The 21,056-nt window shown below is 48.2% G+C and overlaps 2 protein-coding genes across 3 annotated transcripts; both read left to right on the forward strand.

The window, feature by feature from the left end:
* Window positions 1-1,181: 1,181 nt before the first annotated feature.
* On the forward strand, window positions 1,182-6,740 carry CD207 (CD207 molecule). The gene is made up of 6 exons (XM_081068624.1): window positions 1,182-1,295; window positions 1,397-1,513; window positions 2,924-3,298; window positions 4,089-4,240; window positions 5,217-5,335; window positions 5,811-6,740. The coding sequence occupies exons 1-6, from the start codon at window positions 1,220-1,222 to the stop codon at window positions 5,959-5,961; spliced, it is 990 nt and encodes a 329-aa protein (XP_080924750.1). The 5' UTR covers window positions 1,182-1,219; the 3' UTR covers window positions 5,962-6,740.
* A 2,841-nt stretch (window positions 6,741-9,581) lies between these two features.
* Window positions 9,582-19,556, forward strand: CLEC4F (C-type lectin domain family 4 member F). Of its 2 annotated transcripts, XM_081069594.1 has the most exons (7): window positions 9,582-10,006; window positions 11,315-11,431; window positions 11,741-11,836; window positions 12,939-14,057; window positions 17,266-17,417; window positions 18,223-18,341; window positions 19,134-19,556. In XM_081069594.1, exons 1-7 carry the CDS (start codon window positions 9,889-9,891, stop codon window positions 19,270-19,272), a joined length of 1,860 nt encoding a protein of 619 aa, XP_080925720.1. In that variant the 5' UTR covers window positions 9,582-9,888; the 3' UTR covers window positions 19,273-19,556. The 2 variants fall into 2 exon arrangements, with proteins under 2 accessions (XP_080925720.1, XP_080925721.1); XM_081069595.1 differs by lacking the exon at window positions 19,134-19,556 and having other exon boundaries at window positions 9,827-10,006; window positions 18,223-18,360.
* The last annotated feature ends 1,500 nt before the right edge of the window (window positions 19,557-21,056 follow it).

Consider the following 21,056-nt stretch of genomic DNA (forward strand, 5'->3'; position numbering starts at 1 on the left):
CTTTCTTCTCTTCTCTCTTTCCTACCTTCCAAGAAGTACTTGTTTAGAATCTGTTACGTACAAGGCTTCTCAGATTTGGCAGACTTCTTCAAAGCATGAGAAGTGGCCCAGGAGGAAAATTAGTGAGCCCTAAATCACTGAGCCCTAAATCATCTCTTTGCACTGAGGAACTCCCAGATATGAAAGAACAGTTCCTGGTCTGATGTTGCTGAGCCTCTCCACTTTAAGAAGCTCACAAGTATAGGAAACAGGGAGGCGAACCCATGTCTTACACTTAAATTTCGCATCTCCAGGTCCCATTTTATAAAGAGGATACTGAATCATCTAAGATGCCCTAATAACAGAAAGTAGAATATTCTGCAATAAGTGGTTTCCTTACTGGTTTCCTTGTTTCCAGGTTTTCCACACCCTGATCTATGTTTCTCACCGTGATCAGAACGAACTTTCTACAATGTCCCTGTCCATGTGTCTCTCCTGTCTGGAATCCTTTACTGCTTTCATGTCATCGATAAGCCAGAGTTCAACATGATTCCAAAGGATCTTCATGCTCTGACCCCAGATGCCTCTTTAGCTCCATGAGCTCGGCTCATGTCCCACGCTTTACACTCCAACACCACCAAACTACTTGCAATTGCCAGGCACTCATGCTGTCTTTTAAATATGCTAATCCCTCTACCTGGAACTTTTTACCCTTTCTCTGTTCTCTTTACTTCCTTGGAACTGTGCGTATTCTTTTATTGTTATAATCATCACCCTGCATTGTAATTGATTTGCTGGGATGTGTCTTTCCTTCTGGACTGTGAGCGGCTTGAGTGCAAAGACTGTATTTATCTTCGTGGCCCAGTCCGAGCGCCATACCTGGCACCTAGAAGGCACTCTACATGGATTTGTGGGATAAAGGGGTGGGTGGAGGGATGCTGGATGAGGGGAATAAAAGAAGTAGGATAGCCTTCGGACAAGATGGTTAAAGTGTCCATGTAACATGTAACTCCATCTTCTCTTCTCCCCAGAGAAGAAGACAAATGGCGTCTTCCTGAAAGCTCAGACCTTGGAAGAGAGGACTGAGTGGTGGCACAGGCCAGACAAGGTGTCTAAGGCAGGAATGGGGAACTTTGGGATACATGACGACCTCTTGTGGGACTCACTTCCCTTTTCCTCTAGATAAAGTTCCCTGGGCAGCCAACCAGAAGCATCTGTGCAGCAAGGGTGAAGGTGAAGGATGAAGACTGCAGAGAGCGAGGTCCCTGATGCACACTTCACTGTGGATAAACAGAATATCTCCCTCTGGCCCCGAGGTAAGCCCCAGTCCCTGCTCAGAACCTGCTCAGGGCGCCGCGCCCACACCCATCACCCATCCCTTGCTGGTCCTTCAAGAAATGTCATCTCCTTCTGACAGAGCCTCCTCCCAAGACGGGTTCATCTCTGGTTCTGAGGAAACTGTGCACAGTTCGTGCTGCTGTAATCGCCCTGACGCTGGTCCTGCTCGCCTCCGTCCTGCTGCAAGCCGTCCTCTGTAAGTCCTCTGTGTTAATCAGCCGGGCTTGGTGCTTCTCCAGGGTCAGTCAGCTCCCTCCCATCCAGACCCTCGCTTTCCTGCTCTCCAGGGGTCTCTCCCACCTATGGCATTTTCATTGGTCTCATTTCTCTTCTTTCCATGTGCGGTCACAGGGTTCCTGTCCTCAGGAAGATGAGCTGCTGCTCTTTCCTTCCCAATTCTGGGGAGATTTTCTTGAATGGGATCAGCACTTGCATGCTTGTGCTCAAAGATACACTCCTCTGCCCCAAGGAAATGTTCACCTATTTCTTCATTCTGTCATTTTCGCCTCCCTCTCTGAGCTCTGCACCCCAGAACCTTGATCCAGAACCTTGAGGGCAGCCTCCAAGAGTGAATGAGATATTTCCTGACCCCTTGAGGAATGGAGTCCCGACTGAGTCCTCAGCCCCAACCGACTAGATGGAGAACCTGACCAACAAGCCAATACATCTCCATGGCTCCTCCCCTTAGCAGGACGCCTTCATGCTCTATTCATTCTCCTATTCCCGCAAGGCTCATATCAAGGGAGACTTCCTACTTCTTCATTGGATGTGTGACTTATCTTTCTTCTTCTTTCAGTTTTGTCAAGGCTTATGGCATCTGCTGCTGGCAGAGCCTTCATCTCTCACCAGGTCTACAGAAAACAGGGAGGGAACGTCTGTCTTGTGTCTTCATGGCTTCGGGACATATTTGGTCTCAGACTTTAAGCCTCTCAGCAGAGTCTCCTCTGCTTGGAGTTGTCTTGGTTTACGTTTGGTCTCCTCTCTGTCACTAAGCTTGTGGCCCAAGCAGAACGTGACAGTGGGAGGGATAAGGGAAAAGGTGAAATTGTTTCATAATTCTCCCTTTGCGTGTTCTCTGGATTAGAAGAGAACAGATTAGAAGTCTGCATGGCTGGCTCCTCCCATGGTCACAAAGAGCTTGTGGACAGATGTGGGAAGGGTGGTGCTGCCCACGCTGATGGCCACTGCAGGAGAGGGCTGGGAATCAAGTGATGGAGCCCGGAAGGATGTGGGGAGAGTGACAAGGGGGTGGTCAAGGGCATCCCTTTATCAGATGTGCCCTGAACACTCAAAGAAAGTTTTGGACTAGGTTTTAATCCCTGCTTCTGCTTGCCTGTGAAGTCCTCTAACAGAGAGCCTGTGTTTATCAATCTTTACATTACCCACTCTACCAGGGTTCCTGGCACATGGTAGGTGTCCTCGCATGTTTAATGAATGAATAGATTATTAATGAATGGAGGGTAGGCAACAGCTCCTTGGGTTGCGTCCTTGGGAAGCTGGAGCTTGTCTCTTCCCTTCCCTCTTCTTCCTTGAATCACCCTGATAGCACCCCCACTCCCATCCCTAGAGATCCCCTTGACTGACTTCTGGATTTTTTCAAATCCAGATCCCTGGTTTATGAGCACGCTGTCAGATGGAAAGACCAGTGCCCAGTTGCTGAAAGGTCGTGTGGACAACATCAGCACCCTGAGTTCTGAAATTAAGAGGAACAGAGGCGGCGTGGAGGCAGCTGGCATTCAGATCCAGATGGTGAATGCTAGCCTGGATCATGTGCATTCTCACATCCGGAGGTTGGAAACTAGTGTGAAAGGAGCCAATGCACAGATCCAGATATTAACCAAAAGTTGGGAGGATGTCTATAATTTAAACACCCGAATCCCAGAGTTAAAGAGAGATTTGGATAAAGCCAGTGCTTTAAATGAGAAGGTCCGGGGACTCCAGAGCAGTTTGGAGAATATCAGAAAGTTGCTCAAACATCAAAGTAAGTGACTCAGAAAAGAACATGGAAAACCGATCAGTGGCCCATGGGACCTTGCCAGTCTCAGGCACGAGGCCATTGGGTTGGTGTTTGTGGAGGCAAGCAGACGTGACTGGAAAGCCAAGCAGAGAAGGCTCTGCATTGGGGTTAGGGAGGACTCAGGGGCTTTTCAGAAGAGAGGGAACCAGGGATAAGCTTGGGCTCCCACACAGAGACACAGACTATGAAGGTGTTAGGAGTCGTCCTAGCCCAAACTGAGCCGTTTTTCATTAAGTTTCTTACCTGAAGCCCAGGGGCTCAGCCACTTGTGATGGCCAGGGGAGAATTGCTTCTCTCTCATGACAGACAGATTCTTTTCTTTTTTTTAAACTTTTTATTTATTTTAAGCGTGTTTTTCCAGGCCCCACCAACTCTAAGTCAAGCAGTTGTTTCAATCTAGTTGTGGAGGGCACAGCTCACACTGGCCCATGCGGGGATCGAACCAGCAATCCTGCTGTTCTGAGCACTGTGCTCTAACCAACTGAGCTAATTGGCCGCCCCAAGAGACAGATTCTTGATCCATCCTCTCTCACTCTCCCCTGTCTGAGACCAGAGACTCTACTAATCTCAGTCCAACTTTCAGGGTTTGAGAGAGTGTCCCCAAGTCCACACTAGAACCCAAGGACCCCAGAGCCCAGTCCCGTTCGCTGCTGTCTGTGGGATCCCACTCCAGTGCCCCCACTTAGCCAGAACCCAGAGAAAAGAGGGACAAAAAGAGGGACACCAGTGTTCACCTTTCACCCTTGTTCTCCAGATGACATTGTACAGATGGTTTCTCAAGGCTGGAAGTACTTCAGGGGGAACTTTTATTACTTTTCTCGTGTCTCAAAGGCCTGGTACAGTGCCGAGCAGTTCTGTACATACAGGGATTCACACCTGACCTCAGTGACCTCAGAGAGTGAACAGGTGAGTGTTGTTCCTATAGGCTCTAGAAAGGGGGTATAATAGGAGCTGTATCAGGCAGGATGGGAAAGATTATGTTGTGGTGACAAAAATCCCCAAATATCAGTGACCTAAGAGTGAGGGGTTATTTTTCACTTACACTACATGTGCAATAAGGGCCAACAAGGGGTTTTACTCATTGTGCTTACTCAAGGATGTAGGCCAAAGGAGACTTCATCTCAATGTATATTTCCATAATTGCTGAGGCAAGAAAAGGAAACATGAAAACTTGTATGTTGGCTCTGCCTAGAAATAACAGACATCACTTTTGCTCACATTTCATTTGCAAAGCAACTGACCCAATACTCCTAACTTCAAAGAGGGCAGGGAGGTACAATCTTTCTGTGTGCCCAGAAAACAGAAATGTTTGTAAACAGCATTAATGATACCACACAACCCAAGAAGTCTCCTTCTTGTGAGGCAGAGTATTGGACAAGCCTTTCATCTGGGAGGTGCGCTAGCAGTGCAGTTGAGTGTGGGCTCTGGGGTCAGAGTCTAGAGTCCCAATCCTGCCTCTAAGTAGTCCTAGATGGAACACATATGACAAAAGTCCCGACTTCAGAGGAAAAAACCATTCAAATGCATTTAAATGTATAGTGCCTTGCACATATTAAGTGCTTACTAAATTTAGCTATTATTATCTGGGCCATTCTCTTGGGGTTCTTGCTCTGGGGTTTAACTGAATCTTTCTTGTGCTCCAGCACCTTCTTCCTGAGCAAGAGAAAGGCCTGAGCCCTGAGTCTGTTCGTTACAGAGCAGAGATAAATCAAAAATTGGAAGATGGGATTGTGGGCTCTGGGCAGGGACAGGAAGTGGCTTTAGAGGTCAGTGTGCCCAGTGTGTTTGTGGGCTGTCACTGAGGACAGGTGAAGACCCAGACAGACAGGTGCTCCAACTGCAAGTGATGGCAGCGCCTCTGCTCATTCTGTCTCCCCTCCAGGAGTTTCTGTACAAAACAGCTGGTGGACTTACCCACTGGATTGGCCTGACCAAAGCAGGGAGTGAAGGAGACTGGAAATGGGTGGATGATACACCCTTCGACAAGGTCCTGAGTAGGAGGTAAGCTGCCCGGCGCCCTCCTTTTCAGCCAGACATTTTTGGGCCAGGACCAGGGCACAAAGGATGGAGTGATGTTTTACTCTGACTACGGAGTTTGTGATTCTTCCCTGTCCACGGATGGCAGGAGCCCTGAACCAAAATCCAGCTCTTCTCTGCCACTAATGGGCTGTGGGACTGCGGACAAATCTGTGGCCTCTGTCTGCCCTTTGGGGTTTGGCTTCAGCAGGAGCCCTGTTCTAAGTCTCATCTCAGAACTGTGGGTTTGTGTAGAGTGTTGAGAGAGGTGGGCGGGTTTGGCCCTAACTTGGGGGTGGGGGTTGACTGCAGGCTTAGAGGTTGACAGCTCACCAATTCCCTTTCTCTCAGGCCTGGGTACAAAAACTTGCAACGCTATCACCTAGGACCAAAGCTTGAATTGAAGTCATTCATTTCTTCATTGGAAATAAGTTTTTCTTTGTATTTTCCTGTGGTATAGGTTCTGGATTCCAGGTGAGCCCAATAATTTTGGGCATAATGAACACTGTGCCAATTTGAGGATCTCCTCTCTTCAGTCATGGAATGATGCCTCTTGTGACAAAGATTTCCTTTTCATCTGTAAACGGCCCTATAAGCCATCAGAACCCTGACAGGACTGGCCCCCGAGCTGGCACTTTGAGCTCTAGTGCTTGATGAACACAAGGAAATGCTGCTCTGTCCTCCATACGCCTGGGTGACTTTGCACCTTGATTTTGCTTGCTTCAAAATTGTTGCAAAGGCATCCTGGAATCTGTCTGCCTCGGCTGGGAGTTCTCCGACCCCACAGAGGTAGCTGGAATGGAATGGAGATCTTGGGTTAAAATGGGAGCGGAGGGTGGAGAGGATTTAGAAGTTCAAACTGCCTCAGTAAGGTGGATCAGGACTCATAATTTGGGGCGACACCCTGGGGTTTCTCGTTCCTTCAGAGAAGCCTCAATTTCATCAAATGAAAGTTGCTTCAGATGCCCAAGCAATTCTGATACATACTCAGCACTTTTCTGGTCGATCCCCCCATATTCCCAGTTGCCTGCTTAAATGGCCGTGTTCTCAGTGGGAAGAGCTCTACTCTTCGTGACCCTGTGCATGCCATGTCCCCATCATCCTCTTCATTCACATCCTCTGAGGTCTGAATTTCTTCTTCCCCTGAATGGGATCAGGAAACCCATCTCGTTTAGAGCTGGACCAGCATCGGAGCTGCCTCACTCAGTAACCTGTGAGGCCCAGCAAGCCCCCTCCCACCCCAGCCTCACCACCCTGCATGCCTCTTTCTTCTTCATGTCTCTCTTCCCATGCCCTGTGCAGGGGAAGTGGTCTTCAGTACCTGAAGCATTTCATTAGAATAAAGCTTCCAAACTTCGTTAGAATAAAGTGCTCCCTGGGTGAAGGCCTCCCTCTCTGTGCATGTTTTATTCCTGGGTGTACAGGTGAATGTTCAGGAAAGGCCATCTGCTTTGCTGGACACAAAGTTCTGGGGTACCCTCAGGAACCAACTGACGGTTTAAAATGAACAAGGAGGAGGGAACTTCCAGCTCCAGAAATGCCACAGAATACGAGCAGTGTTTACCCCTGGTTTTATTGAAATGAAGGAGAGTGAGGTCTGCAGTGTCATGACTTTCTTGGTGGTCTCTTCTGTCTGATGTATTGGACCATCTTCTATTCTCTGGCTTTACTCCCAAGGTGGAGGCTATTCAGGTTTTCCTACTCTTCACGGAGACCCTATTCATGGGTATTGGTTCCAAATCCCAGTCCAGTGACTAAGGCAGGAATCCAGGTGGCAGCAGACAGGAGGGGAGTAGAGAGGAAGCAGGAAGGAGTACAGTGTGAGCACAGGGGTGGGCTCGGCAGAGTGACCCTCCCCTTTTTAGCATTCTCGTTAGGACATTTATTAGGGTCCTGAGAAGAGGACGTTGTCTTTCAATGAAATGGGCTCTCGTCCATGCTGCAGACTTCTTGTTGTATCTTCACATGGTGGAAGGATCAAGCAAGTTCTCTGGGCCTTGTTTCTAAGGGCACTAATCCCATTCATGAGGGCCCCACCCTCATGACCTCCTCACCTCCCAAAGGCCCCAACTCCTAATACCATCACATTGAGAGTTAGGATTTCAGCATATGAATTTGAGGGGACACAAACATTCAGACCATAGCAGTCACTGTATGTAGCCCACACTTAAGGAGTGGAAATTATGCTGTACTTTCTTGAGGATGGATTATCTACAGAAATTACTTGGAATTTTTCTGCATGGGGAATTTCTCTATTTGTTTATGTAGTCAAACTTTTATTTACATCAGTATGAATTCATAGATTTTATTTTTATTTATTTTTTTAAAGATTTTATTGGGGAAGGGGAACAGGACTTTATTGGGGAACAGTGTGTACTTCCAGGCCTTTTTTCCAAGTCAAGTTGTTGTCCTTTCAGTCTTAGTTGTGGAGGGCGCAGCTCAGCTCCAGGTCCAGTTGCTGTTGCTAGTTGCAGGGGGCGCAGCCCACCATCCCTTGTGGGAGTCCAACTGGCAACCTTGTGGTTGAGAGCCCACTGGCCCATGTGGGAATCGAACCAGCAGCCTTCGGAGTTAGGAGCATGGAGCTCTAACCACCTGAGCCACCAGGCCGGCCCCCGAATTCATAGATTTTATATTTTACATTATAACCTGATAATACTATATGTAGTTTCTTGTTCAAGTTGTTCCAGCTTTGGCCATTGGGAACTATTTCAGTTGTCTCCTGTATCCTTTTGACATACTTTCATCATTTTTTTTAAAGCATCTCTTTAACTCTGGCAGTACAAGACATTCCAGACTCATTTTGTGTATTTCCTGTCCCAATCCTAGAATCAGCCATTTCTCTAAAAAGACCTGGTTTCTGTTTTTGGAGAATGGTATTAGAAACCAAGCTCAGCCACTGCTATTGAAGCAATCAGCCACTGTTGCTTCTTCTTGGCTGAGAGAGCTAGGTAATGTGTGTGTGCATACTTGTGTTTTGAAAAGATCATTATGCCTGCAATATGGTGACAAGACTTGAGGGAGACAAGACAAGAGACAGGGAGAACCGTTAGAAGACTGATTGAGTTAAAACCAGGTGACATGGTGGCCTGCACTGCGGCCTGTGGTGTGAGGGATTGTTGTTGCTATTGTTGGATTCAATGTGGGGTGTCAAGACACTTTGTGCAGCTGGGTACAGGTGCTCCCATCAGGCCATGAAGTTGCCCTGCCTCTGGCTGCCTCTGGTTTGGAGTTAGTGCCAAGCACGCTTCTCAGTGGTGATCTTGGTAGCTCCACACTTACAACCTCATGGCTCTGCAACTTCAGAGAAAAGAATGTCCCTTTTCCAACAGTTCCAATCAAACCCAGCATTGGGTCACATGCTTATCTCTGAAGTAATGATGGAGGTCAGGGAAGTGGGTTATGTTGATGGAGCCTCACGCTCATTCCTGGGGCTGGGAATTGGGTATGGGTTCAGCCTCACCCCTACCGACCAGACTGAGCACGAGGGAAGGGTCGTTCTCAAGACAAATCCCAGGACAGATGCCCGAGGAAGGGAGATTGTTAGCTCTCAGCTGCTAAGGACCCCTGCTTGCAGGCTGTGGGTCTTTCCATCAAAACTGCTGGATCTAGCTACTCCCTGGAATACAGCTGACCACCCTGTGTTGTTGGGGGTTAATATGGATGACTGAAAAACTTCTGCGGTGCCTGAAGCTAGTGGTCTGCATCTCTAGGAGCATGGCCCTGTACCCTTCAGTAGGAATAGGGAAAACGAATGTGTGAGAGTTCCCAGCTGATGAATGGTTCTGATATTAATGTATAAATTGTCCATTTAATATTTTCTGGCCAGAGAACAGAGAGACCTCTTGGCAAGGATGTAGCAGCCTCCTGGCATTTCTTTCCTCTGGCAGGTGGTGTTGTTGTGGAAGAAGTAAAAGCTTGAAGCTGGGGGTTGGAGGGGAATGGGGACAGGGAAGAGGGGGCTAGAGGAAGAGTCCTGCTGATCACACCTCCGAGGCCACCACGTCTGGAGGACTATGCCCCTCTCCTGGCCCAGACTCAGCCCTTCTAGCTGGAGAAGGGGGTCCCCAAATTTCTGTTTTGAGGCTCCCTTAGCTTCTCAGGCCCTAGGAGGAATCAGCTCTTGAGTGGGCCTGGCCTGAGCCCTTCCTGTGTGGGGGAAATAGAAACCAAGTACACACCCTTTCTTTTCTGCCATAGTGAACTGGGTGTAGGCAACCACTCTTTCCTCACTCTGCAGATCAGCTGTGCACTTGGCTAGCTGCAATCTGAGTTGACAGCGGCCATCCGTGACCCAGCAGGCTTCCCTGCACTGAAGCTGCTCTCCTGGCCCAGCTTCAGGAGAAAGCAGTTTCAGTACGGTTCCTCCACCAGTGCAGTGGGCTGCAGGTTTCTTAGCGCTCAGGGAGCCTGGATGGATTGGTGCCTGGAGTCCTGAGGGGAGGGGCCCCACTGGGGTGCTTGTGCAGAGTCAGCAGGGGAAAGAGGCAGAGCTTGGGGGTGGTGAGGACCTGCTCAGGAGTATATAAGTCCGGAGTATGTCATCTTCTCTTCCCACCACTACTGGCCTGCAACACGACTTTTCAGGGGCAGAGATGAATGGTGACAGCGTCCACTTCTGCACAGACAACCAGAATGTCTCCCTGCACCCGCCAGGTGAGCAAACTGGTGGCTCAGCCCATCCTCAGTCAGGGACTGGCTTGCTTGTCCCCCAGCCCTCTGCCACTTTTCTCAGTCCCTCCGTCGCAGGCCAGAGCTCTGCTCATCTCTGTCTCAGCCTCCAGAACAAACAGGCAAGGACAGAAGGTGGTAGGGTGAGGGCATACCCTTAGTCTCCACACGAAATCTCCCAGACCCTTTTCTTTTCTTTTCTTTTTAAAGATCTAGTCAGAAAAATCTTTTTATTTTATTTTATTTTATTGGGGAATATTGGGGAACAGTGTGTTTCTCCAGGGCCCATCTGCTCCAAGTCATTGTTCTTCAATCTAGTTGTGGAGAGCGCAGCTCAGCTCCAAGTCCAGTTGCCATTTTCAATCTTTAGTTGTAGGGGACACCTCCCACCATCCCATGGAGGGAATTGAACTGGCAACCTTGTTGTTGAGAGCTCGCACTCTAACCAACTGAGCCATCTGCTGCCCCTTAGCAGCTCAGTTGCAGCTCGTTGTCTTCAATCTAATTGTGGAGGGAGCAGCTCACTGGCCCATGTGGGAATCGAACTGGCAACCCTGTTGTTCAGAGCTTGTGCTCTAACCAACTGAGCAACCCGGCCACCCCTCCCAGACCCTTTCCTTGACATTGGCAACCTAGTAAGAGAAAGGAGGTGAACTTTGAATTCAGAGGGTCCTGGTTTTGAATCCCATCTCTGCACGCTGGACTGACCCTGTGAGGTCTCAGGGGCGCTGGGCCCGTGTCTCTCCACCTTTGAGTGGATTTCTCTGTATACTTTTTATCCCTAACCACAGCCCCCCAGACACAGCCCTTCAGACACCCACAGGGGCCTTTCTGAGTCCAGCAGAGGGAGACTGAGCCCGTGTCGGTTTGGGGGCGGGCGGCAGCAGCCCCAAAGTGCTGTGAGTCTTTCTCTGGTCAGGCTTCATGGACAAGACTGGCCCTGAGACTCTGAGGTTGGGGTTCCTGCTCTGTCTCGTCTTCTCTCCCTTCCTCCCTCCCTCCTTTCTGCTTTCATTCAAACTACATATCTGTTGTCCTTTTTGTCTGTGCCAGGTTCTGTGCCCTATGCACGTCCTCCAGGTTCTGTGCTGCGGTCTTCTCTTGGCCTTTGTGTTGCCACCATATACCCCCATGAGCTCTGGTGAATGTTCAAAGCACTGAAGCTCCCTTCTCCGTGATAGTGTGGCAGGTGTTCTCATCTCCATTGGACAGGCCAGGAGACTGAGCCTGAAGGGCTGACTGTCCAGGTCACACAGCATAGTCTTGTCCTGGACACTGGTGTCTCCCCTACAGGCCCGGACTCCTCAGCAGTGGCTCCCGCGGCCTCCAAGACATCAAGGCTTGTTCGGGCCACCCTGGCATTTATGGTGGTGACCATCATCGTCTTTCTTATGGCTCTCTTTGTTGTGGGTAAGCTCCTAGGTAATCTGAACCCCACTGACTCTCTCTCCTTATTGCATAAAGGCTAGACACACACACCCTGCTCCCAGAAGGGTCAGTCCATCTCTAGCCTCACGCCCAAAGAAGAGCTTTCTTGGGATCCAACCAAGGCCACTGTCAAAGGGGAGCTTTCCAAGAGCAGAGGTCCATGAAGGAAACTGAGGAGTCCTTGGTGCCACCTCCCTCATTTCGGAACCCTGCCATTGGGTAGGGCAGCCTGTTCCCCAAGGCTCAGTGCTGAGGGATTGTGCTGATCCAGAAATGGGGGGGGGGTCTCAGTTCTACAGAACCAAAGACCTACGCCAGAAGCCTCTGCCTCCTCCCAAGAGTTTCCAGGAGACAACACTACTGGGCAGTTACCTGTGGAACTCGACAGTGAGTAGCCATAGCGCGGGTGGGTGGTGGGGGAGGGAGCTGGGGCATTCTGGTGCCCAGGCCCTAGGAGGGGCCTCTCCCTTCACACTCCTCGGCCCCTGAATGGGTTCCACTCTCCTCACAGAAAGGCATGATCTTTTTTGTTTGTTTGTTTGTTTTGTTTTGTTTCTTCCTTTTTTTAATTAAAGTTTTTTTTGATGACAATTGTTAGTAAAGTTATATAGATTTCAGGTGTACAATTCTGTATTACATCATCTATAAATCCCATTGTGTGTTCACCACCCAGAGTCAGTTCTCCTTCCATCACCATATATTTGATCCCCCTTACCCTCATCTCCCTCCCCCCACCCCCCTAACCCTCTGGTAACCATTAAACTATTGTCTGTGTCTATGAGTTTTTGTTTCTCATTTGTTTGTCTTGTTCTTTTGTTGTTTTTGGTTCATATACCACATATCAGTGAAATCACATGGTTCTCTGCTTTTTCTATCTGACTTGTTTCGCTTAGCATTATAGTCTCAAGAGGCATGATCTTTTTAAAAAACAGCTTTATAGAGGTATAATTGACACATACTAAAGTACACATATTTAAAGTGTACAATCTGATAAGTTGTGACATACGTATATACCTGTGAAATCATTGTCACACTCAACATGACGAACGTACAAGTAGCCACCATCTTCCCTTCAAAGTGTACTTGTACCCTTTGTCGTCCTTGTCTCTTCCCTCCTCCCTTCATCCCCAGGCGACCTCTGTCATTGCTATAATATAGATCACTGCTTTTTTTCCCCAGAGATTTATATAGAAGGGATCATAGAGCATGTACTCTTTTTTGGTCCTTTATCAGTCATGGGATTTGCCCCTCAGTTTGTGTGGGATCGCTAAGTAAGCATTTACTTCTTTCATTTTTTGGCCCACATTCTCGGGTGGCTCGTCCCCAGGGCCTCTCACAGGACACTCAGGAAGTAGTGAGCAGCAGGCTGCTTGGGGGGCACTCAGGGCTGTGCCGTACACTTTCCCTTGGAAATTTTAGGGACCCAGATAATGGATGCTTCCTCATGTAATGGGCCTCTTTGGCTGCCTTCTCCATCTCCTCCCTCCAGATCCCTACCACTCTGGCAGGGTGGCGGAGTTGCAAGGGGTTATCCAGCTGTTTAAAGATCATGTGGAGAATTCCAGCACCTGGAGCGTGGAGATCCAGATGTTGATATGCAGAATGGACAACGTCAGCTCTCAGATCCAGATGCTCAGCGGTCATCTGGAAAATGCCAGTGCTGACATCCAGATGGTAAAAGGCATTCGAAAAGATGTCAACACCTTGAGTTTCCAGACCCAAATGTTAAGGAGTTCCTTGGAGGGGGCCAGTGCTGAGATCCAGAAGCAAAAGGGAGATCTGGAAAAGGCAAATGCCTTAAATTCCCAGACCCAGACTTTCTTAAAAAGCAGTTTAGAAAACACCAGTCTCGAGCTCGGCGTATTAAGCAGAGGATTAGAAAATGCCAACACTGATGTTGAGGCCTTGAAGGCAGGGTTGGAAATGGCAAACTCCCAGGCCCAGTTGACAAACAGTAGTTTAAAGCACGCGAATGCTCAGATCCTTGTTTTGAGAGGCAATCTGGATAGTGTCAATGATTTAAAGGCCCAGCATCAGTTTTTAAGAAATGGTTTGAAAGGAGCCAATACTGAGATTCAGAAGCTAAAGGGAAGCCTGCAGAATGCAAATGCTTTAAGTTCCCAGACTCAGACCCTTTTAAAAGGCAGTTTAGACAACAGCAGTGCTGAGATCCAGCTTTTAAGAGGTCATCTGGAAAGGGCTGGCAATGAGATTCACTTGTTAAAAAGAGGTTTGGAAACGGCCACTGCCCAGACCCAAATGGCAAATGGCCACCTGGAGCAGACGGATGCTCAGATCCAAGTATTAAAAACACAGCTGGAAAATGCCAATGCCTTAAATTCCGATATTCGGATATTAAATGATCATTTGAAAAATGCCAGCAGTGAGATAAATACCCTAAAAGAAGGAATGAAAGGTGCTGCGGCCTTAAACTCTAAGACCCGGATGTTAGAGAGCAACCTGCAGAAGGCCAATGCTGAGATTCAGAAGTTAAAAGGCGAGTTAGAGAACTCTAAAACACTAACGACGAAAATCCAGGAGGCGCAAAGGAGCCTGGAGACCCTCCACGCGGCCTTCGCTTCACAGGAGCAGCTACAGAAGACCCAAAGTAAGTGGAAGGGAGGGGCTTGACCTGGGGAAGGTGCAGTCTCTTGGGAGGGCAGAGTCTTCTGTCGCTTTGGCCTTTGGCTTACTTCACCATACATCCCTCTGGGAAAGAGTGTGAGTGCTGGAGAGGGGCCAAATCCAACCACATATCTCGATGTGCTTAGGAAGTGGTGCAGGGGGCACAGAAGGCATAGACCCTTCTTTCAAGTTGCTCATCACCTGGCCAGAGTCATAAAATGAACACTTGGGAAACAGCCTATGTATGGTGAAGGTGTGTAATAAGGACAGCGGGTGCTCATGGGGCCAGACAGCCTTATTTCTGACTTCCCGCTGTCACAAGGGTGTAACTGACCAAGTCGCTTACCTTCTCTGAGCTTCACTTTTTTCATCTGCAACGTGGGGACAATAATATTTGCTTCCCAGTGAGGATCAAATGAGTTAACACATTTAACAAACTACCCAGCCTTCATGCATTCCTCTGAGAAAATCTTTTGAGGCTTTATTATATGTCATAAAGATGAATAAGATGTGATGCCCCCCCTTGGAGCTTACAGGCTGGTAGAGCAGCCTGACATGAAACACATGCATAGAGGCATAAGAGTTATTATGTTAGGAGCAAATCTAGAAACTGGGGGTGGGAAAGAGCAAAAGAAGGGAAAGGAGGGACCTTCTGAGGGCTGGCATTCTCTGGGGTAGAGAAGGGATCTTCCTAGGAGGGAAATCTTTTGGGGGAGAAAAGATCAAAAGATGCCTTGTTGAGAAGATGGCCCTTAAACTGAGTCCTGGAAAACTAGTGTTTGCCAAGCAAATAGGGTAAGAGAGCAGCAGGCTCACAGGCATGGAGACGTGAATCCACGAGGTTCAGGAAACTTGAGGCAGTTGTCTCTGACTGGACTGGGGCCAAGAGGGCAGTTGATGAGGTGCAGGCTAAAAGGACAGGAGGCAGGGGCCAGAATGGTGGCTTTCAAACTGTTTTGAATGTAACCACAGCATGCAATTCATGTTACAGTGTGACCCAGTATAATTGTGTATGTGACACACACCTACACATACACACACACGTTTCCAAAAACAAAACTCTCACTGCATGAATGCATTCTGATGTTTTCTAATTTATTCTTAAAAAACAAAAACACCTCAACACAACCCACTGATGAGTTGATAATTGCAGTTTAAAAAACACTATGCTAGAAAGGTAGGCAGACCTGGAGAGACACCAGCTAGATGTGGAAGGCCTCTGAGGATCTATTAAAGGGTTTCAAGGAGGCTGTCTAGATAGGCCTCCTACTGAGATGGGGAATAGAATAAGTAGAAGGGCAGGGAGATTTAGACATGCTGAGTTGGAGATGCTGGAGGAATATACACGTGGATGTCACCTGCAGGCTGTCTGGAGTGTAGGAGAGAGGCCTTGGCTGCAGACCTAGATGGGGGAATCCTGGGTATTTTGGTTCTGGTTGTGGCAATGGGAGTGGCGGTGGGGGATTTGCATGAGATAAAATGCTTCATGAGAAGAAGGCTGAGGGTGGACACAGGAAGTTAATGTTCAGGTGGCAAGAGGGAAAGAGGTGTTTTTGAAGGAGACTGGAGAAGGCGATCTTAGAGGCAGGAGGAGAACCAGCAGATGTGCTGTTGGGGAAGCCAAAGAAGGGCAGAATTTCAGAAGGGAGTGGCTAGTTCTGCAACGCCTTAGAGAGGTTAGGTAAAATAACCAATAAACATTCACTGACTCTGGGCAAACTTCATTGGAATGAAGTTGCAGGGGAGAGTGGTATGTGCCCAGGGGTGTGAATGAAAGATCAGGTGCACCGGTCATTTAAGGACCTCAGCTGAGAAGAGAAGGAGAGAGATGAGGCAAAAGTGAGCGGATGGCAGGGTAGAGGGAGGGATTTAAAAAAAATGTATCATTAATATTTACATTATAAAACCTATATATTAATTATAGACAATGTGGCAAATGTTGAAAAAGAGAAGGACGAGAAAATAACCACTTTCATTTTCATGAAAATTTCTATATTTTCTGTATGAACCCACTGCTAACATTTTGGTGAACTTCCTTGAGAGGCTTTTGCTAGATTAGGATAGGCTTGATCAGACGTGAGAGAAAGGAACCAGTGGCCATCAGGCCTTCCCACTGATCACAGGGGAAAAATCCCAAACTCCTTCACAACGGAGGTACAATTTAGTGCGGGTGAGCCCGTCCAAGTTTGTCTCCTATCCTTCGTGCATTGACCACACCAAATACTTGAACAGATCAGGCCATGCTCTGCTGTTTCATACCTTCATGCTTTTGTGTCTACTCTTTCTCCTGCCAGGAATCCTCTCCTTGGCCCTAACCACCTGGAAAACTGTTCCTTAGTCTTTTAAGATTCAGCTCAAGTTATAGCTCACCTTGGGTGTCCTTCCTGGGCCCCACTTTTAGCCCTGGTGAAATAGACCATGACCTCTTTCCTGCCTCTATTCTGACAGGCGTCAATCAATGCACCTCCAACACCCTTTTTTACACCAGTCTCTTTACTAGAAGAGTTCCTGGAGGACATGAATCTTGTTTTACTGATCTTTGTATAATAGTTCATTGTTAGTAGAAGTTAAGGAATGTTGAACAAAAGAATAAATGAACGGATAAGCGAGTCTGTTGTGGCACCAGTTCGGACAAATGACATTTAGATGATGTTAAAGAGCAGAGTGTCAGGGCAGGGAGGGATGGTGCTCGGGGTAGGAGCTAACTGAAAGTGTGAGGTCAGGCAGACCAGGGGATGACAAGGTTCCAGGTATGGTCCTAGGTGTGGGCAGCTGAAGTGCATGGAGATGAAGTCAAGGCAATGAGTGATGTTATGGGATGGCTGGAAATCTCCCCCAGGGATATGGCAGGAATTGAGGTGCAGAGGACTGTCAAGTGATGGCAATGAGTTGGGAAACAGGGGAGTCGAGCCAGAAAGCAGGAGTCCGGAAAGAGAATGTTGTTTGGGTAGAAAAGCTATCTGAGGATTCCTGGAGTGATGGAGCCCGGTGTCTTGGGCTGCAGCTTCCTGGAATATTGGGTAGTGGGCTGAGGGGGCGGCCTCCCAGGTCTTGTCCCTGGGGCACTGGAGGTCAAGCATTGCATGGGCTTGTGACTCTCAGTGGCGAGTCCCTGGAGAGGCCAGGAAGGCCAGCTCTTGGACATCCACAGCCAGCCTCTGGTTCTTTCTCCTCCCCAACCTTTGTTCCAGATCAACTTCTCCAGCTGATCCTGCAAGGCTGGAAGGTCCATGGCAGCAACTTGTATTACTTCTCTAAAGTCAAGAAGTCTTGGCACGAGGCTGAGCAGTTCTGTGTGTCCCAGGGAGCCCACCTGGCCTCAGTGACCTCTGCAGAGGAGCAGGTCAGAGCTGTGGGCTTGGTGTGGTGCTGGTGGGATAAAGGACTTTGGTGCTTTGGCCTTCTCCCTCTTGGAGCACACATGGCAGAGATCGTCATGTCACTTCTGTCAGTAAGGGAGCAAATATTTACTGAGTTCTGACGAGCATCTTGCACTGGAAGTAGAAGCACTGACAGCAAACCCCAATGTCCTCAGTGAATGAGGTAGACCCCCAGAGGCCCACAGATGTCAGCCGTGAGGAAGGGCAAAGGGAGGTGGCACCAGATGACTGCCTGTAAAGTGTGGGGAGCATACTTCCCTCTTCATCCCCTCAGCATCTTCGCCAGCCATACACATAGGAGTTTGAGGACCACCAAAGTCCATGTCGTCCGTGGGTGGCCCGTCTGCTGAAGGTCCTTATCAGAATTTACTAGGGTCATTGACAAAAGACCACAATAGGTTTGGTCTAATTCAACTAACAGAACTGCCCATCCTGGTGGTTCTCCCGACTGTTCTTGTATGTCTGTCAAAGGACATGCTGTTTTGTAAAACAAATTTTCTTAATAAACTGTGGCCAGGTCTCTTTTTCCCAGGAAAGCCACACTCCTCATCAAGTCAACATGGGAGAAGCTGGACTTCCCTTCAGGGGACCTGGCTGCTGCCCTAGATCTTGGACAAACCATGGAAGGCACGGGGAGGGACCCAGCTCCTTCAGAGGAGTGGTCCGCATGCCCCCGGGACCAGCAGGGGATGACCTGAACTCCTCTTCTACATGCCTCAGAGAAGCAGCTCCTCGCACAGGTCAAACAACACTGCCTTTTCTTGACAGGCGTATCTGAAAGAGTTCACCAGTACTACCTACCACTGGATTGGTCTCACGGACAGAGGAAATGAGGGCTCCTGGCGCTGGGTAGACGGGACACCATTCAATTATGCCCAGAGCAAAGCGTAAGTCCGGCCACTGCCTGGTGCTGTCCCAGGCACGGTGTCAGGCAGGTCTGCTTAGAGGCTCTTGTGTGTCCCTGTCCTGTCTGGGTAAACCTGCCCAGTAAGTGTTAATGTGGTGTGTGTGCTATACGTGTATGATGTATGTGCGATACGATGTGTGTATGGCGTGTGTGTGATATGATGTGTATATGGCGTGTGTATGATTGTACGTGATGTGTGCGTGTGTAGGTGCGTGACGTGACGTGTGTAGTTGTGCGTGATGTGTATGTATAGTGTGTGTATGATGTGATATACGTATGGTGTGTGGGTATAGTGTGTGTGCATAACTGGGTGTGATGGGTGTATGATGTGTGTGCGTGCACGTGCATGCGTGTGAGGATAAATGGGCACAGGTGAGATCCTTGCCTGGACCTCTCCACAGAGGACATGTTCCAGGCTTGGCAGGCAGCCTGAGTGGCTTTTCCTGTTTGTTTGTTTTGTTTGTTTGTTTGTTTTTGCCTATCTATATCCTGCATAGGCCTGGTCCCAAGGGGCCCTGCCCTGATCACAAGGGATCTGAATGTGAATTCTGGGCTGGGGGCTTGCAGCTTCAGACACCCTTCCTGTCCTTTGATCTTCAGTAACTAAGGCCAACCTCAGCAGAGATATCCTCCTGGTGACTCTGGCCCCAGCTCTGTCCCCATCCTGGGGCCACTAGGGGATTAGGGACCCATGTCACTTCAGCTCCTTATGCCACAGTGGGGGAAAGGGACTCTTTCTTCATCTAGTAGAATAAAGCCCTCTCCCCTCCAGATTTTGGGATAATAATCAACCAGACAACTGGCAGCACAAAGATGGGCAGAAGGAAGACTGTGTCCATATTCAGCAGAAGTGGAATGACATGAACTGTAACTCCCTCTATCACTGGGTCTGCAAGAAGCCCTTTAGCTAGCATGTGGCCTGAGGCAGGCCAGAAATGAGAGGTCACTGCCACGGCTAGCTCTGGACCCTTTCTACTCGAGTCGCTGAACCCAGTCTGTTCTCTGGGGCCTTCCATTTGTGTTTCCTGCTCTGTACTTTTATTTTACCCTTCAAACATGCTTACCTCAAGTGACACAGTGGCACCAATGGCTCCTCAAGGCAAGAGCCTTGCTGTGTCTCTGTATCCCCCTCAGCAATCAGCACAGGCCTGTCAGACAGTGGGTCCCAAGGGTCTCAATAAACACTCATTGGATGAACAAAAGCTTTGTATTTATCTCTGCGACAGCCGCCATACTCTCTTCTCCTTGGACTGGCTCTCCTTCCTCAATGTCCCTTCTGTCCTGAAAGAAGCACATCTTTGGTTAAGGGCTTTGTAGCTAGGAACACGTAATTAGTTTGTTGAAAAACAGCAGAGGTTTAACACCAATGACAGGGAAACCATAGATGGTCCAAGTTCTCAGGACGTCATAGCCATCCTGGCTGTTCTCTGAATTTCTTTTTTTGCAGATGGGGCTGGAGCTAGATTAGTCCAGGTCTTTAAACCACTCCAAAAACGGATTTCTCTCCTGTGGTCGGCTGCATCTCATTTTCAGACTGTTAACTCTCAGAGGCGTATCTCTGACTTTGGCCTTGTCTTGTGCCCCCATTCATCCTTCCAGGGACTCAGGTCTCTGCCAGCTCAATTTAGAATGAGAATTTCTACAGCAGTGCTTTGCCCCGCCTGTGGAGTCCCCTCCTATGTATACACAGGGAATCCTGAGGAGATTTCTGGAACTCTTTCTCTGCATAGCTCCCTCCCCATCATACGCTTCACTAAATTCTAGCACACTCTGTCTCCCCAGACTCCCATCTTTGTCTCTCCAGCTTAGTGTGACTATCATACCCTGTATGGGACCCTGCTCCCTGTACTGCGGTCTGGAAAGAGACTCCAGGAGGAAAGCCATGGGGGTCATAGGCTCCGGTGTGCTCCCCTATCCAGGAAATTGGATCACAGTTTTGCTCTGCCTATTGTCCAATGTCTGAAACAATCATTTCATGTATTTTGTCCAATTTTCTAGTTGCTTACAGCAAAAAGGCCAGTCCAGTTACTCCATGATGATCAGAAATGGAAATCTGTTCTATCTTTTATGATATCTTTGGCTGAACAACACTTTAATCTGTTTGTCTTCATATTTTCCTTTGACTTTTTCTTGTATGGCTTCTTAGCTTTTTATCAATTTTAGAAATTCCTCCTCTATCCCAGGATTGAAATAACATTTTACTATATTTCTTCTAGTATTTTTACATAGTTTTACTTTTTACATTTATGTTACTAAGCCATCTGGAAATTATTTCTGGAATATCATGAGGTAGACATCTACTTTTTCTCAAATATCATTAATTCATAACATACTATTTTTCACTCACTTGAAAAGTCAACTTTTTCAAATACTAAATTCACGAGCTTGTTTCTGGGCTTTTGATTACATTCTAATGAGCTCCCTTTTCTTTTACTGGAACCACATTGTTTTAATTATTGTAGTTTTCTATGTTTGGTTATCCAGTAGGGCAAGTGCCCCTTTAACTTTTTCAAAAAATTTTAGATCTTTGTGGGACAGGCTTGGTGATTGGTGGGTTCTACTTTAGGGCATGATGGGCTAGTTGGATTTTTCATTGGAGCATCTGCATTTCTAATTTTAGTTAACCTCAGGGCTGTGGGAGGCTCCTCAGAAAGGAATTCTCCAATATTTTGCCTGGGAAATAGAAGCTCAGCTG

The sequence above is a fragment of the Rhinolophus hipposideros genome, assembly GCF_964194185.1.
Source record: "Rhinolophus hipposideros genome assembly, chromosome: 12".
Classification (NCBI taxonomy): domain Eukaryota; kingdom Metazoa; phylum Chordata; class Mammalia; order Chiroptera; family Rhinolophidae; genus Rhinolophus; species Rhinolophus hipposideros.